This window comes from Artemia franciscana, chromosome 9 (assembly GCF_032884065.1).
Source record: "Artemia franciscana chromosome 9, ASM3288406v1, whole genome shotgun sequence".
NCBI lineage: Eukaryota > Metazoa > Arthropoda > Branchiopoda > Anostraca > Artemiidae > Artemia > Artemia franciscana.
Genome location: NC_088871.1, coordinates 2093531 through 2109827, shown reverse-complemented (window position 1 = coordinate 2109827; position 16297 = coordinate 2093531). Strand labels below are relative to the sequence as shown.

At 37.0% G+C, this 16297-nt stretch overlaps 1 protein-coding gene across 1 annotated transcript in view; it reads right to left on the bottom strand.

Annotated features, from left to right (window-relative positions):
• LOC136031542 (PHD finger protein 3-like) overlaps positions 1-16297 on the bottom strand; it is a 151024-nt gene that overhangs the window by 14669 nt on the left and 120058 nt on the right. Inside the window, exons 23-25 of the mRNA XM_065711212.1 lie at positions 7463-7564; positions 4711-4874; positions 1870-2011 (exon numbers count right to left, since the gene is read on the bottom strand). Of these exons, the coding sequence (XP_065567284.1) occupies positions 1870-2011; positions 4711-4874; positions 7463-7564 (408 nt within the window). The remainder of the gene's footprint in view (positions 1-1869; positions 2012-4710; positions 4875-7462; positions 7565-16297) is intronic.

Below are 16297 nucleotides of genomic sequence, written 5' to 3'. Positions count from 1 at the left end.
TCCTTCTATATATCAAATTTCATTAAGATCCGATCACCTATTCGTAAGATAAAAATACCCCAATTTTCACGTTTTCCAAGAATTTCGGTTTCCCCCTCCAACTCCCCCCAATGTCACAGGATCTGGACGAAATTTAAAATTAGAGCTTTAAAGCACAAGATCTTTCTAAATATCAAATTTCATTAAGATCTGGTCACCCTTTCGTAAGTTACAAATCCCTCAATTTTCAAAATTACCCCCCCCCCCCCAATTCCACCAAAGAGAGCAGATCCGGTCCGGTTATATCAGTCACGTATCTTAGACAGGTTTCTATTCTACCCATCCAGTTTCATCCTGATCTCACCGCTTTAAGTATTTTCTAAGATTTCCGGTCCCCCCAACTGCCCCCCCCAATTACGCTTGATCCGCTTGAGATTTAAAATAACAGATCTGAGTTACGAGGTCCTTCTAAATATGAAGTTTCATGAAGATCCGATCACTCCTTCGTAAGTTAAAAATACGTCATTTTTTCTTATTTTTCACAATTAACCCCCCTCCCAATAGAGTGGATCCGTTCCAATTATGTAAATCACGTATTTCTGCTTATTTTTCCCACCAAGTTTCATCCCGATCCCTCCAATCTAAGCGTTTTCCATGATTTTAGGTTCCCCCACCCCAAACTTCCCCCAATGTCACCAGATCCGGTCAGGATTTAAAATAAGAGCCTTGAGACACGATATCCTTCTAAATATAAAATTTCATTGAGATCCGATCACCCGTTCGTAAGTTAAAAATACCTCATTTTTTCTAATTTTTCAAAAATACCTCCCCCCCCCAACTACCCCAAAGAGAGCGGATCCGTTCCGTTTATGTCAATCATCTATCTAGGACTTGTGTTTATTTTCCCCACCATGTTTCATCCCGATCCCTCTACTCTAAGTGTTTTCCAAGTTTTAGGTTTCCCCCTCTCAACTCCCCCCCCCAATATCACCAGTTCCGGTCGGGATTTAAAATAAGAGCTCTAAGACGCGATATCCTTCTAAACATCAAATTTCATTGAGATCCGATCACCCGTTCGTAAGTTAAAAATACCTCACTTTTTCTAATTTTTCAGAATTACCCCCCCCCCAACTAACCCAAAGAGAGCGGATCTGTTCCGATTATGTTAATCATGTATCTGGGACTTGTGCTCATTTTTCCCATCAAGTTTCATTCCGATCCCTCCACTCTAAGTGTTTTCCAAGATTTTAGGTTTCCCCCTCCTCCAACTTCCCCCAATGTCATCAGATCCGGTCGGGATTTAAAATAAGAGCTCTGAGACACAATAGCATTCTAAACATCAAATTTCATTAAGATCCCATCACCCGCTCATAAGTTAAAAATACTTCATTTTTTCTATTTTTTTCGAATTAACCGGCCCCCCACTCCCTCCCCCCAGATGGTCAAATCGTGGAAACGAATATTTCTAATTTAATCTGGTCCGGTCCCTGATACGCTTGCGAAATTTCATCGTCCTAGATTACCTGGAAGTGCCTGAAGTAGCAAAACCGGGACCAACAGACAGACAGACAGACAGACAAACAGACCGACAGAATTTGCGATTGCTATATGTCACTTGGTTAATACCAAGTGCCATAAAAAAGCTATAAGGCCTAACGCAACGCTTTTCTCTCTATAGTAATGCCAAGTCAAAAAGGTATTACTCACATCATTATACATTCTACAATAATCAAAATCAAATTTTACAGGAACAGTTAGAAAATTAAAAATATACAAAAAAAAAAACAATTCATACATCTGGTCCCACTAAAGACTCGCTTTGAATATTTTTATTCATCGGTAAATAATAAGGCAGCGTTGCCAAAGAAACTATAAGCAAAATTTTCTTACTTTCGCTTGGGCCACCGAGCCCTGGAATGAAACCCGTTTCATCTGGTGACACAACTTTGGCCAGGCTATCTATCTCCTTCCGTTGCATCTCAATCTGCTTGTCTATTTCTGCCAGGGACATTTGGTCCTTCAGGTATGGAGACTAAAAAAAGAATTAAAAAACATATAATAAAGTGTCATTGAATATTAGAAACTAAAAAGTATGTAAACAGAAAATGTGTAATTATATAATCGAGGAGTAGTTATGAGCTGTTTATTCAGTATTGTATAAACCATGAACGAGTATACCCACTACCCCGACCTTCGAAGACCCAAAAGAGTAAAATGTTATACTGTTTTAGAAAATATGAAACCTTCTAGCAAAAAGATAAAAAAAAAATTGAATCCTATAAATGAGCGCTAAGGGAGCGCTACGGAGAGCGGGAGCTCCCCTCTTATTGCAGAAAAAATATGTCCAATATAAAGAAATTAATGTGCTTATTAGGACCAAATGGTGAAGCGGTGGGGGACATTTTGAGTGCCACCAGGAAATCTAGCAAGGGGAAGGGGGAGAATACTACCAAAAGCTTTTGTTCTTACCTAAATTAACATTTGGTCCTTTAGGTGTGGAGACTGAACAATCAATGAAAAAAAAAATCATAAAGGTCACTGAGTATTACAAGATAGTAATTACACGAACGAAAAAAATGAACTTTCTCAAAAGCTCTATACAAAGAAAGAAGAAGACTATTCACCGCTAAGATCAAAAAAAAAGAAGAAAAAGAGTTCTAGCTCTGTAAAGGTTATTTGGTACTGTAGCTGTAGAGACTGAAGATTCGATGTAAAAAAATCATATAAATAGAAAAAAGTAGCATCTTCCCCAACTGGGCTGTGATAACAAAAAGTGCGGCATATGCCATTTTTGTAACTTTTCATGAGAGCCAAAAAAAGGAGAAAAGTTTGTCGGCTGTGGTCATTCTAAAGGATGAGGCTAATGGGGATAAAGGGAATATTTTAAACCAACTTTTTATGTCCTTTTCAGTGGTATAAATTAAATTCAAGTATTCCAAGGGGATTCAAAATATTCTATTTTATGGCGTATGTCTCCTATTTCCTTGACAAAAAAGGAGACAAATGCCTGGTCTCCATGTTATGGTTCCATAGATAATCCTCTTCTGTCATTCTGAATTACAACAAGACCTAATAAAAATGAGACAAACGCCCCTAAGAGGCTTATTCCTCTTTTTATCTTCGTTATGGTACACGATAGGACAATTCTGACTATTCCATTCGATTCCTCCTGCTTAGTTTACCCAAAACACATACACAACTCATTTTCGACCAAAATGGCATATGTCACACTTGATTATCACAGCCAAGCTGGGATCAAAAGAAAATCAGAACGTCTTCAAGTGGAGAGGAACTCGTTTGAGCGAACTGTATATCAAACATGGAGCTGTTGGAACATTATGACTTGACCTCATTATCTAGGTCTCTAATGAAAGAAAGCTTAAGATGGCTAGGACACATTCTTCGGAGGATGGACCAATTACTGTAATTTTTGGTAAGCCAGCTGGGACCAAGTGAAAAATAGGACCACGTCGAACGTACTAGGAAACCTTTAAAAGTAAGAATTTAAAGGAAGTCTGGATTTCAGGCAAAAAGAGCCAAGAGTACTGAGTAGAACAGGATGGAGGAGGAGCGCGTGCAAATATGCTGACCTCAGGTGAGTGTGCCAAATACGAGTTCTGGCAACAGTCGACAAGTCAACTATCACAAATGAAAATGATATCATTTTTATGCAATCCTGAAAAAGAAGACTAATATCAGCTTCGCCTCTAACTCAGAATATCTGTCTCGACTTTTTCTTTAATTAGTCATGGCTTGATGGAAACTCTATTTTAATTCAGAAAGCAGTCGTTGTGGCAATTTGCATTCAACAGTCGTTGTAGCAACAGTGAATGCTCGAAATAGAATAATCACAAAAAAAAACAACAAAAAACAAAAACAATATGTACTTAAGTAATACTGCAAAATCTAGTTCTACTAAGAAAAGAAAATTAGAATTTTTCCCTCCAATATTCCCACCAACTCCCTTTTAGATTCAAAATATAGATTTAACTTACCGTACCTCCTAATTTCCCCTTAGTGAAGAACAAGGAACGGCTCAAATTTGCATAAATGGTGTTTTTTTTTAAGTATAATTTCAAAAGATGTGATTTATTTCAAGAAAAGCTTTTTTTTCTGCTCATAGCATTGTTATTGAATCCCAAACAAGTCAAAACCATATTCTGGAGGTATGAAGGGGATAAAACACCCTAAAATCCCAGAACAGAAAAAGTAGCATAAAAATACAGTCTTTTTGGTAATTTCATCGCTAAAAGACCAAACAACATTTTATGTATATTTTTATTTGACAATGGTTTTCAATAAATAACAATAAAATCTTTTTTTTCTATGTCTATTCATCTGTCATAGAACGTCATATTCCGAACTGTAAATTTTAAATTTCAACTGAACAGGATTGAAAAAAAAAGTGTAATTACAGACTTATAGCTTTTGACGGCAACAGATTTCATGAACTGGCGTAACCAGAAACCCCTAGGAGGTGGGAGGGGTACAAGCCATTTTATGAGAAGGGGAGCCCTACTATCAAATTAACTTGTAGGAGCCGTTAAATAAAAAAAGAAAAACATTCATACAAGTTTTCGTATTACAGAGGTAAGATGGGTCTGAACTTCCTACCCTCCTATGATTATCCCACAAACGAAACAAATATTCTAGAATTTCTATTGTTTATTTCGGCTAGAAGATGAAATGGAATTTTCCAGAAACAAAGAAAGGAGATTAAAAACAAAATACCTCAGATGGAACGTAAGATAAGGGTGAAGAATAAGCCTCTTCATACAGTCCCATTGGTGAATTGGAAACGCTGTCCGATGCCCTGAGATGGTCTAGATGTTTGGACCGCCGATAAGAACCATGATGTCTCTCGTCTGAAGTAGATGGTGATAAAGTGTCAAATCCTAGAAAACAATCTGAATAAACGACAAAATTTGATACAAAAATAAGTACTTTAGGACAGGAACTGGACGGGAAAAGCGAATTAAACTCTGGGATTTAAGGTATAGGATAAATTTGTGGAATTTTCGGAAAACTCCCACGCTTCACCGAAGGATGACAACAATACCGCATGTAGAATCACAGGTGCACACCTGTCCAACTTTTAAGGAGGATGAGATTAGGTAATTTTTGCAGAGGCAAGGAAGGGGGAGGGGTTAAGCCTTCAAAAAGTAAGATTTTAACTCAACTTTCGTCAGTTTTTAAGGGAGTCGGAGTCCTTCATAGCAATCCTTGAATGGGGGGGGGAACACCTGGCAAATTTTTGAGGGATTATTCATTATTTTTCATTGCACAGATATAAGCGAAATTAATTCTATGTACCGAGATTTCAAATAGTTATACAAAAGCGTTAAACCATCTAACAGTTGTGTTAGACCTGCGACAGATGAATGCTCCCTGACCTTTAGACCTGACTTTAGATGACTTTCCCTGCGACATATGAATTTAGAAGAATGCTCCCGCTGTCATTGAACGTGGACGGACAAAGATTCCATAAATGATGTGATGTGTGGTAAAAAACGTGGTAAAACACTCTCATGAAAGAATTCAGGACTTAAATGATCCCTACTTAACGGACTTACTACTACGGACTTAAAAGGGGATCATTTAAGTCCTGAATTCATTCCTGAGAGTTTGATTCACTTCCTCAACTGCTTTTCAAGATAGTAAAAAGCCCTTATTCTACAATTCTAACAAGTTTTTACCAACAAACTGAACAACAATGTTCATTATTTTTCACTGCACAGATATAAGCGAAACTAACCCTATGCACCGAGATTTCAAATAGTTATACAAAAGCGTGGCATTCTCCTTTATCAGATTTTATTATTAAGTAGATTTTCAGATTTCCTTCTTTTCGATTTAGATTTTTAGACTTTAGATATTTTTAGATTGTTAGATATTTCTAGAATTTTTATCTATATTGCAAGGAATTGAGCTATAGAATAACCAGATGACAAATTCTAAAAAAAAGAAAACGTCAACTTCAAATTAAAAAAAGAAGAAGAAATAGTATGAAAAGAAACCGTTTTGTTATATTTCAAAACTAACTTTATTGTATTCAGAACTTCTATCGTAACAACCGAACTAAAAATTGAATTTCAATTACTATTCTGATCGTATGACTTAGGCATGAGTATTTGTGACATGATTACGACAGAAAAAAGGTCACGTACACTCATGCTTCAAGGGTAGATATTCATTTATACATGAAAACTTGATACACTGGAAGAATGAGAAAAAAATAATAAGAAAAAGAAATGAAAACTGTGGGGATACTAAAGTTGAAAGATTTAAATGGTATTTTCTTCTTATCGAAGCAGGGTATTTTGGTCTATTCCTCTGTTATAATTGAACACAACTGTGAACATGATCTTTTTTTAAATATTTCAATGCGCATGAAACATCATGGATGTCTATATTCTTTTACCCGTTTAACCACTAGATTTTATACATTAGTTAACCTCAAGGGCGGATAGTAATTTGTGGCGGGCCAGACACGAATAATCGCTAAATGAGCTTACACAGTCGCACCATCGATCTCCACCCCCAGGCCAGGATATGGGTCTTGACGACACCAGGACTCAAACCCGCGTCCTCAAAGACGCAGGATTGCGACTCCAATACGCCATCCATTCGGTTGCGGTGGCTTACCAAAAAAGACATGAGAATATGATAAACTCCAACTTGAAAGGACAACAACGATAAAATTGTGACGCCAGAAACATTTGAAGTATTTACTTTGGAATGTCCTTATTTATTCCTAGACGGAGAATTTTTTATCTGTTGCTGCTTTAACAATTTAGAAATTGTGAATATATATATTTTTTTAAAATCATATTTCATGCCGTCTTGGCTGAGTGGATTGGTGCGCTGGTTTCAGAATTCTTTATCTGAGAGGGCGAGGGTTCAAATTCTAGTGTAGTTAATTATTTAGTTTGGGGCGGGGGTCAGTGGCGTGACTCGGTAAGCTCAGCCAGAGTCGACCCAGCTCTAAATGGGTACCTGGAGTAATCTGGGGAAGGTAAAAAGGAAAGGTGTGCGAAAGCACAGGATGGTTGGCCCCCAACCTCCCATTGCACTTCCTGGCTGAAGGGCCTAGAAACAAAGATCAGCACCGCCGTTAGGAACTGTAAAGTCTAATGCCGTATTTTTTACCTTTACCTTTATATTTCACGAAGGTCGATATTGATAAAAGTGCCTCCCCTGATAAAAATGTCTACTCTGAAAATTTGACCATTATAAAAACTTGTGGCTGGGGTTGCAAAAACTGCAAAAAACCCTCAATAGTTGCATAAGACTGACAAAGCTAACTGGTAAAGCTGATTGAATCCAAGCAGAGAAAAAGGAATTTTGGACATTCACCGGTGAACGTCACCATGTACCAGATTTCAGTCTTTCACCGTAACATATATACTACCAAATTCTGGCCAGCTCAAATGAAATTTCATCCTTAACAAAGCTTGTACTGAACACCTGGATTGGGACATACCTTCATTGCGAGGCGCCGCTTTTCCGCTCCGGCCGAATTTCACTTTTTCGCGAACTCTAACAACGACGCCAATCAATAGGTCAGGTCGCGGTTCTTCAAAACCTGAAAATAAAATAAAGTCAAAAGGAGTCGACAGGACATGGTAACACAGTGAATATAATTGTTATTTAGTCAAAGTCTAAAATTCGGCTATATCAGCAAAAACTATAAAACTATAAAACCATGAAAATATCGCTTGAAAAATACTCTGAAATCTAGTGCTACGGAAGACAAACGATAGGGCGGGAACCAAGCAGTAGGAACATAAACAGAATGAGAGCGAAATGGCGGAGGTTTGGTCATATATAGTACTACTACTAACAACTCACCGCAGCACCAATCCGCCTGAGGCTAACACAGCTACGCACACTCCTCCTCCACCATAATCTATTCAGTCTCCCTCGTTACACCCTCCCAGGAAATTCCCATTTCCTTAAATCTTTCTTTATAACATCCTCCCATCCCCACCGCAGACGACCCGTTTTTCGCTTAGCCCTAAATGGTTGGCTGAAAAGGACAATCTTTGGCAATCTATCGTACTTCATCCCTTGAATATTATCTATTCAATTCACCTATTTTTCAAGCTTTTATTGGACCCCCCCCTCGAACGCACATGCCTTTCTATTGGCGTACAATGAGACCTAACGATTTACCACAATGTCAGACAAGACTGTAAAGAAGGGATCTAGCGGCAGGAGCATAAAGAGGATGAGAGGGGAACGTTGAAGGTTCGGTCATATATACTTTTTGAGTATTATCCATTCAATTTGCATATTCCTACGTTTTAAGTGGAATCCCTCCCCTCTCCAGAACACATACGCCTTCCTAGTGGCGTAGAAAGACAAGGGCAAAAAGGGGTGATTTCCCTAGGCACAATATTTTTAGGGCACCATATTCAGAACAAACAAACTAAAACATAATTTTGAAATTACTGGAACAAAAGACTTGTCACCCTACTTTGCCTTCTAACCTAAATTAGGATAATTTAAACGCTCTTCAATAATTGAATCTCCTATTCATTTTACTACAATGCAATGTAACACTCGCATTTCTGTCTAGCATCAGATGGAGTAACCGAGTTACTCAACCTGAGAGGTGAGCTAAGCAGCAGCCTCGAATGAGATGATTGACCGAACCAGATTTTGAGGTAAGAAATTCTTTTGGGAAAAAGAAAGAAAGAAAAGAACTATTGGTCCTTGCCAACCAGTTTGACTGACACTTCTTTTATATTTCATTCAGATGAAGTTTGTCAAACAAAGCAAGGGCATAGTTATGTGGTATATATTGCTTGTGGTATGTATGGCTGTATTGTGGTATGTATATATTGTGGTACGTATTGCTTGTGATTGTGGTATGTATTGCTTGTGATATTGTTTGAATGGATGTGAAAGATTGTTAGAAAATACTGAATACTAATGTTAATGGAAATGAATATATGGAATACTAATGATGAATAAAACATGAATTGAAAGCGACGGAAAAGCTCTGCTTATCTGACTAAGCTAAGAACCAACCCTAAGAATATATATTTCCATACAAACTAAAAAAATGACATGGGAAAGAAATTAAAGACATTTTTAGGCCAATGAGAATGTGCTATTTGCTTCTTTCAGCAAGAAGTATTATCAAGTAGTATTATCAATTAAAATGTAATTTTGCCAAAAAAAAAATGTAGTATCTGTTTTGGAACTTGTAAATTCGGTGGGTAAAGGAGGGTGAGGGTGGTACACAAATGCTAAAACAGAAAAAAATTCAGAAGGTCGCAGGGTGTCAAATTAAAGGTAATATTACAGTTCAAATAAAATATAATTTTAAATTGATCCCTGCGCTAAAAAAAACTTTCAGTTTGATTAGCATTTGTAATTTTGCCAAAACATATACTGCTTCTTCTTTAAAGCGTGACCATCTGAGAAATCGAAAGGTGTCAAGCAAAAATGGTTAGTGATCCTTTAGCTGGTACTCAAAGAAGCATTAACCCTCCCAAGTTCAACTACCATGAGACTTCGTAAGCAGTTAAAGAGACTTTTTCATGTACGGTAACCCAGGAAAACTAGCAAAACAAAAGAACAGAAGAAGGTCAGCCTATTTTCTTCACAAAAAATACGAACTAGGTCCACAAAGGAGGCACAATGACATATATAGATACCAAACTAATGCCGATGGCTTTCCACTGGAGATTATCTCCACGTTCAATAGAGTTTATTGTAACTAATTTTCGAAGAGAATATTTTCACTCTAAACATACAAAATTGACTGCATTAAGGTCTATTCAATGTATAATTTTCGCATGGAGTTTAAAGAGACGAACAAAACGTGATGATTAAGCTAATTTTTCATTCAAAAATACGATTAGAAGTTCTTTTGTAGTTGAAATAAGAAACTGAAGCCGTCTGGCATTCTCAAGGGTACGCCAATGAGATTGTTCCTTGTAAAGGAATAGTGATCATGTGAGTGTGCGTTTATGTGAGTAGAATGCTTGTTGTATGTTTACGAACCCGCCACGAATGAATGAAATTTAGAATAATGTGAGAATAGTACTACCAGAATATTTAGAAAAAAGCAAACAATCCCCTGCTGACAAACAAACGCCCTGGAGGTTTCTTAGCAGATCCTGAAAATGTTCTGTACATAAATGTGTCCAATAAAATTATCTCATTTTACCCAATGTCTTCTCCTTTGAACTTATAAGGGGGGGGGGGGGTCAAAACGATGCAATTATGGCTGCTATGACTAGTGTCATTTATGATATTAGTGAAAGAACAGCCAAGTGCCACTAAGTAGAAGCAGATGGGTCAAACTGAGGTTGGAAAATCCTTTTAAGGGATATAAATTAGGGAGTCACTGAACCAATGTACAGTCTGCATAATTTGTACACTGGTTACAATAGCCACTGCAGATGGGGGAAGAGGAAGACGGAGTTGGATGTACAGTAATATATTTTGAATTACCCCAAGCGTTAACAATACCCCATACGAAATTTACAAAAAAAAAACAAAAACAAATTAGATTACATCATTTTCATACCGTTAATCCTACTGCAGAACTTCTGTTAAATATAGACAATCCTTCAAGTGCAAGTTTCAATCCTTCTACAGAAATACTAACCAAAACGACTCTTTTGGATAAACTTTACTATGTTAAACCTTAACATAAAGAGAGGGGGAGGGGTTGAGGGGATAGTGAAAATTAGTATCTCACTTAGACACAAATTTTTGTAGTTTAATAAATTAAAAAGGGAATAAAATGATGATAATCACGATTGTAACTATGTGATCGTCGCTTCTTTTTAATTCTTTAAAATTAAAAATTTTTAAAATTTAAATTTAAAAATTTTTAATTCTTAATTTTTTTAATTCTACAGAAACTGTGTTTTCGCTTGAAATTAGTTCATTGCGTACGTAAAACAAAAACAAATTACATGCGTTGTTTTGTAAGGCCGGAGGAAAATATTTTTGCCCCCTTGCCCAAACACAAGATTCTAATTCCCACTACCCTCCCCCCCAAGTTAAATCCTTAAAGTTTAAACTCGATCCTCGGTGTTAACACAGGGTATTTCCTCATCATCAAATTCATCATCCTTTAATAAACCCTACTGACTGTATGCAATCTCTATAATGTATTTATTTATTTGAAAACCTGACATAGAGAAGCAAGAATACGGAGCAGTAAAAGAAAACAAAATACTAAAACAATAAAGACGACAATTAAACACTTCGCAAAATACAAGAAAAGCAAAAATACGAAAGAAATCAGAATAAAAAAAAAAAAAGACGAACGAGTTTAATTTATATAATATATGTGACAAAAAAAAATCTCCAAAACCTGTGACATACTATATATGCTCCAGAACAATAACGTTTAAACAATCTTACAAGAATTAAATTATTATTATTATTAAAAAAATATTGTAAAACCCGTCACAATTAAACAAACAGCAAAAAGGAACATAGGGAAAAGAAGAACACAAAACATCACTGCTTAAGAATGTGGGACCAATCATTTAAATTCCCATCTATTTGTCTATTATGTTTTGCGTCTGGCAACGGCAACCGTCTGGTTGCCGTCTGGCAACGTCTCTTTTATCCGTCTGGCAACGGCAACCTCCGGGTCCGGGTCCTTAAATTTTGCAATAGCGAGTGAATTCCTATGCCACGGAGGCAGATGAAGCAGATACTTGGCAAAGCGAAAGAGCATGGATCGGATTTTACCCTTGTCAGTTTTAGTTAGGAGTTTCCAGAAGGGTTCGGTGTAAAGTTTACAAGATAAAATGGAAGCGTATGCTGCTGAGATTCTATGTCTGATTTATTCAAGAAGAAGTTTCCGGGCGTGTCAGATAGAAGAAGCAATGGGCAGACCTATATACATAAGATGATATATAGGTTAAACAGATCAAAGCGTGATGGAAGAAGGAGAGGAATCGTTTTCCAGTTAAACAGGACTATACCAGATTTGGAGGAGTTGAATTCAAGCCCAACTTTCTGGCATTACACTTCAAGGATTCCAAAAATTTCGGTGATACGTTGAACAGTTGAACTATGATTTAGGACGTCATCAGCACAGCATATGAGTTATAGTCAGAACACACTTTATCAGCAGGCTAAAAACCCGGATTGGAACGCGATTTCATCGATTACGTTTAGCTTGTTGTCTGCTAGAGCCGCCCGCACGCGCAGTGGCGTAGTGGGCTAAAATTTCTGTACTAGTACGTATCTGAGTGTAATATTTTTAAAATACAAGGAGAAACATTTAGTTGCCACAAGGTATTGAGCGCATTTAATATGCATTTAGCATTTAATATACTATAAGGAGACTAAAATTTTAATTCTAACTGAACAAATAAAATTGAAAAAGTAAAATTCTTTTTTCAATAAATAAAAGTGAATAAGTAAAGTTTGAATAGTGTAACATGTATTTTCATTTCAATGCTGTAATAACTAGAAAAGAAAATATTTGTAACATATATCCCTTTCAGTGAAGCGCCAATGACGCAGTAGGCTTTAGATTTTTAAAGTTAGGAAAGGAGGGAGTAGCTAAATTCTTGTTTGTAGTGAAACTAAATTTGTTGTGAACGGTCTTGGGAAGAAATAAGGTTAAACTAAATATTTGATATATAATGATGCCAACTGCTAAAAGCCAATCAGTTCAAAATTTGATTCTACTGTAATTTCATTTTTTATTTTCGATGTTGTAATAAGTACGTAATAAAATGTTTATTATAAAGCGCCATTTTCAGCAAAGCGCCAATAATGCAGTAGGTTTTAGACTTTACATTTAGGGAAGGAGGCAGTACCCATACTCTTCATTGAATTGATTTTTGTTCGTTTCAATCTTGATTCGCATATTCAATTAAAGCTTTATTCGTTTAAGGTTTATTTATTCATTTATGTTAGTACATCTTGTATGTTTGTTTGCTATGATTGTTTATTTAGTTTCTGTTCGTTTTGGGTTTCATTTATGATACTGTGGTAAAATATTTTTGTTCGTTTTAAGCTTGATTTGCATATTCAATTTTAGCTAAACTCGTTTTAATACTTATTAGTCATTTATATTAGTACAACGAAAGAATAAAAACAAAAGCAATGCGAAACCTGAAGAATGGAACAACAAGAACAGTGCAAGAAGAGATAAGAAGACTAGAAACAATATTGAAAAAAAGAAAACCAAAAACAATTGACCCCCCCCACCTCCCGCACAAAAAAAGCAAACCGAACGTATCTAAGCTACTCAACCCCATCCAGGTAATAAAAGTCCAGCCTAATGCAGGTTAGATTTTAATTACTTTTAGCTTTATTGACGAGCAATCATGATTTTCCCCTTCTCTTCTTCACTTGATTAGTTGCAATTCCTGTTTTCTTATTGTTAGACGTTTCTGTTCTCTTCTGGTTTTAATCGGTATTGAGGTACCTTATTTGACCCATCTAAGATACTAGCGGTCTTTTTTCATCTTTCCTTGTCCTTTTTTGGTGACCGGTGTTCACCCCCCCCAGACAAAAAAAACACAGAAAATACCCCCCCCCCCTGAAAAAATCACCCCATGCAGCTAGTTGGTCTCCAATCCTTTTGGACTTCAAAACAAGAGCTAAGAGCTCACGATCCTTCTAAAGAAAAAAATCCTTCTAAAGCTTTTTTGGTAGATGGCGCTGTTGCGCTAGCACAGCTGCAGAGCCCATCTACCAAGTTTAGCTCAATAGTGCCCAATATATGTGCGCTGGTTCGTCAATGGTGTCACCAGTTAAAGCAGTGACTATCCTGACAGTTTTCTGTGCCATCAATATGCAAATTCAGTACAGGAAAGATACTTTATTTGACCTTTCTTCACCCCTGTATACGGTGGCGCCATCCACTTTTTCGAACTTGGTGACTTTTAATCTTCTGACGAAGCCACCAGATGCTGCTACCGTCCCTTTTTTTAGATGTCAGCACTGTTCACAGTAGAGCTACTTCTACACACGAACCGCCACGCAAGCCGAGTGATATTTTCTTCTGTTTTTTTTTGTGTTAGTTTGTTATTTAGCATAGTGAAGCAACGCAAATTAGCTGTTAGCTACGATGTTGTTTAAATAAACCTCTCTCTCTCTCTCTCTAAATATCAAATTTCATTAAGGTCTGGTCACCCTTTCGTAAGTTACAAATACCTCAATTTTCAAAATTACCCCCCCCCCTCCAATTCCACCAAAGAGAGCAGATCGGGTCCGGTTATGTCAGTCACATTTCTTAGACAGGTTTTTATTCTTCCCATCCAGTTTCATCCTGATCTCACCGCTTTAAGTATTTTCTGAGATTTCCAGCCCCTCCCCCCCCCAATTACGCTTGATCAGGTTGAGAATTAACATAAGAGATCTGAGTTACGAGGTCCTTCTAAATATGAAGTTTCACGAAGATCCGATCACTCCTTCGTAAGTTAAAAATACGTCATTTTTTCTTATTTTTCAGAATTACCCCCCCCCCCCCAATAGATCGGATCCGTTCTAATTATGTAAATCACGTATGTAAGACTTCTGCTTATTTTTCCCACCAAGTTTCATTCCGATCCCTCCAATCTAAGCGTTTTCCATGATTTTAGGTTCCCCCACCCCAAACTTCCCCCAACGTCACCAGATCCAGTCAGGATTTAAAATAAGAGCTTTGAGACACGGTATCCTTCTAAATATCAAATTTCATTGAGATCCGATAACCCGTTCGTAAGTTAAAAATGCCTCATTTTTTCTAATTTTTCAGAATTAACCCCTCCCCCAACTACCCCAAAGAGAGCGGATCCGTTCCGGTTATGTCAATCATATATCTAGGACTCGCGATTATTTTTTCCACCAAGTTTCATCCCGATCCCTCCATTCTAAGTGTTTTTCAAGTTTTAGGTTTCCCCCTCCCAACTCCCCCCCAATGTCACCAGATCTGGTCGGGTTTAAAATAAGAGCTCTGAGCCACGATATCCTTCTAAACATCAAATTTCATTGAGATCCGATGACCCGTTCGTAAGTTAAAAATACCTCATTTTTTCTAATTTTTCAGAATTATCCCCCCCAACTACCCCAAAGAAAGCGGATCCGTTCCGATTATGTCAATCATGTATCTGGGACTTGTGCTTGTTTTTCCCATCAAGTTTCATCCCGATCCCTCCACTCTAAGTGTTTTGAAAAACACCCCCATAAAAAAAAGGAAAATACCCCCCAACCCCCAGAAAATATCACCCCAGCGCGGCTGGTTGATCTGCAATCCCTTTGGACTTCAAAAAAAAAAAAAAAGAACTAGAGCTCTCAATTTCTGACCTAATGAGCAATCTCCGAAATTTCTTTGACCTTGAGGTGGAGGTATGGATAGGGAAGGGGCAATGCCTCTCCTGTACGGAACAAGTTCTGCTAATTATGGGTTTAACGTTATTCTTTACTTTCAGAATAACAGCGTAGACCTGAAATATACCCAGAAATCATAAGGGAGTAGATATCAATTTCACATTTTTGATGCGTTTTTAAAAGTTTCTTTTGTACCCCTCCCTCCAAAAAAAAACCTTTGCTGGAAAATTTAAGATATATAAGATTCAGAAAGTTTAGTGTTACCCATCAAAAGTTACGGGCCTGAGAAAATTCACCCGATTCTTTAAATAGGGAGGGGGGAGAAATTCAGCGTACCAGAGAACCCTACTGTAGAAGTTTCAAGCTCCTATCTGTATAAACGGGGAATCTTGCTATTTTTGTCAGAAGACAGATCACAACGAGTGTTTATTTCTTTTTTTTTTGTTGTTGTATTTTTTCCAGGGGGCATCGCATTTACATAATGGTCCTAAAAGATAAGGAAAGGGGTTTCAGGAACAGTTGAATACTAAACTGGGGAGTTTAAAATTTGACAAGGTGGAAGATGGACGGAATAATTTTTTAAGAGCGTTTACTGAAACACGAGGGCCATTTAATTAGAAGAAGAAGCTTTTTTTAAAGTAATAATAGCTTTAACGTAAAGAACAAGGTAATAAGGAAGGGGCAACCCTTCATATATGGAATAAATCTCCCAAAAGTAATATGCAAATTTTGTTTTAATTTTTCATGTACAGTGAGCCAAAGTCGAACCTGCATTAGTTCAGAAATTAAATAAAAAAACCAGTTTTCTTTTTTTTACTGAAAGTAAGGAGCCAATTAAAACTTAAAACGAACACAAATTATTCCCTATACAAAGGGGCTGTCCCCTCCTCAATGCCTCGCTCTTTACGCTGAAGTTTTCATTGTTTTAAAAAGTAGAGATGTGACAAAGAGTCAAACTACAGTGTAAAGAACGAGGCATTGAAGAGAAAATAACCCCTTTCATATA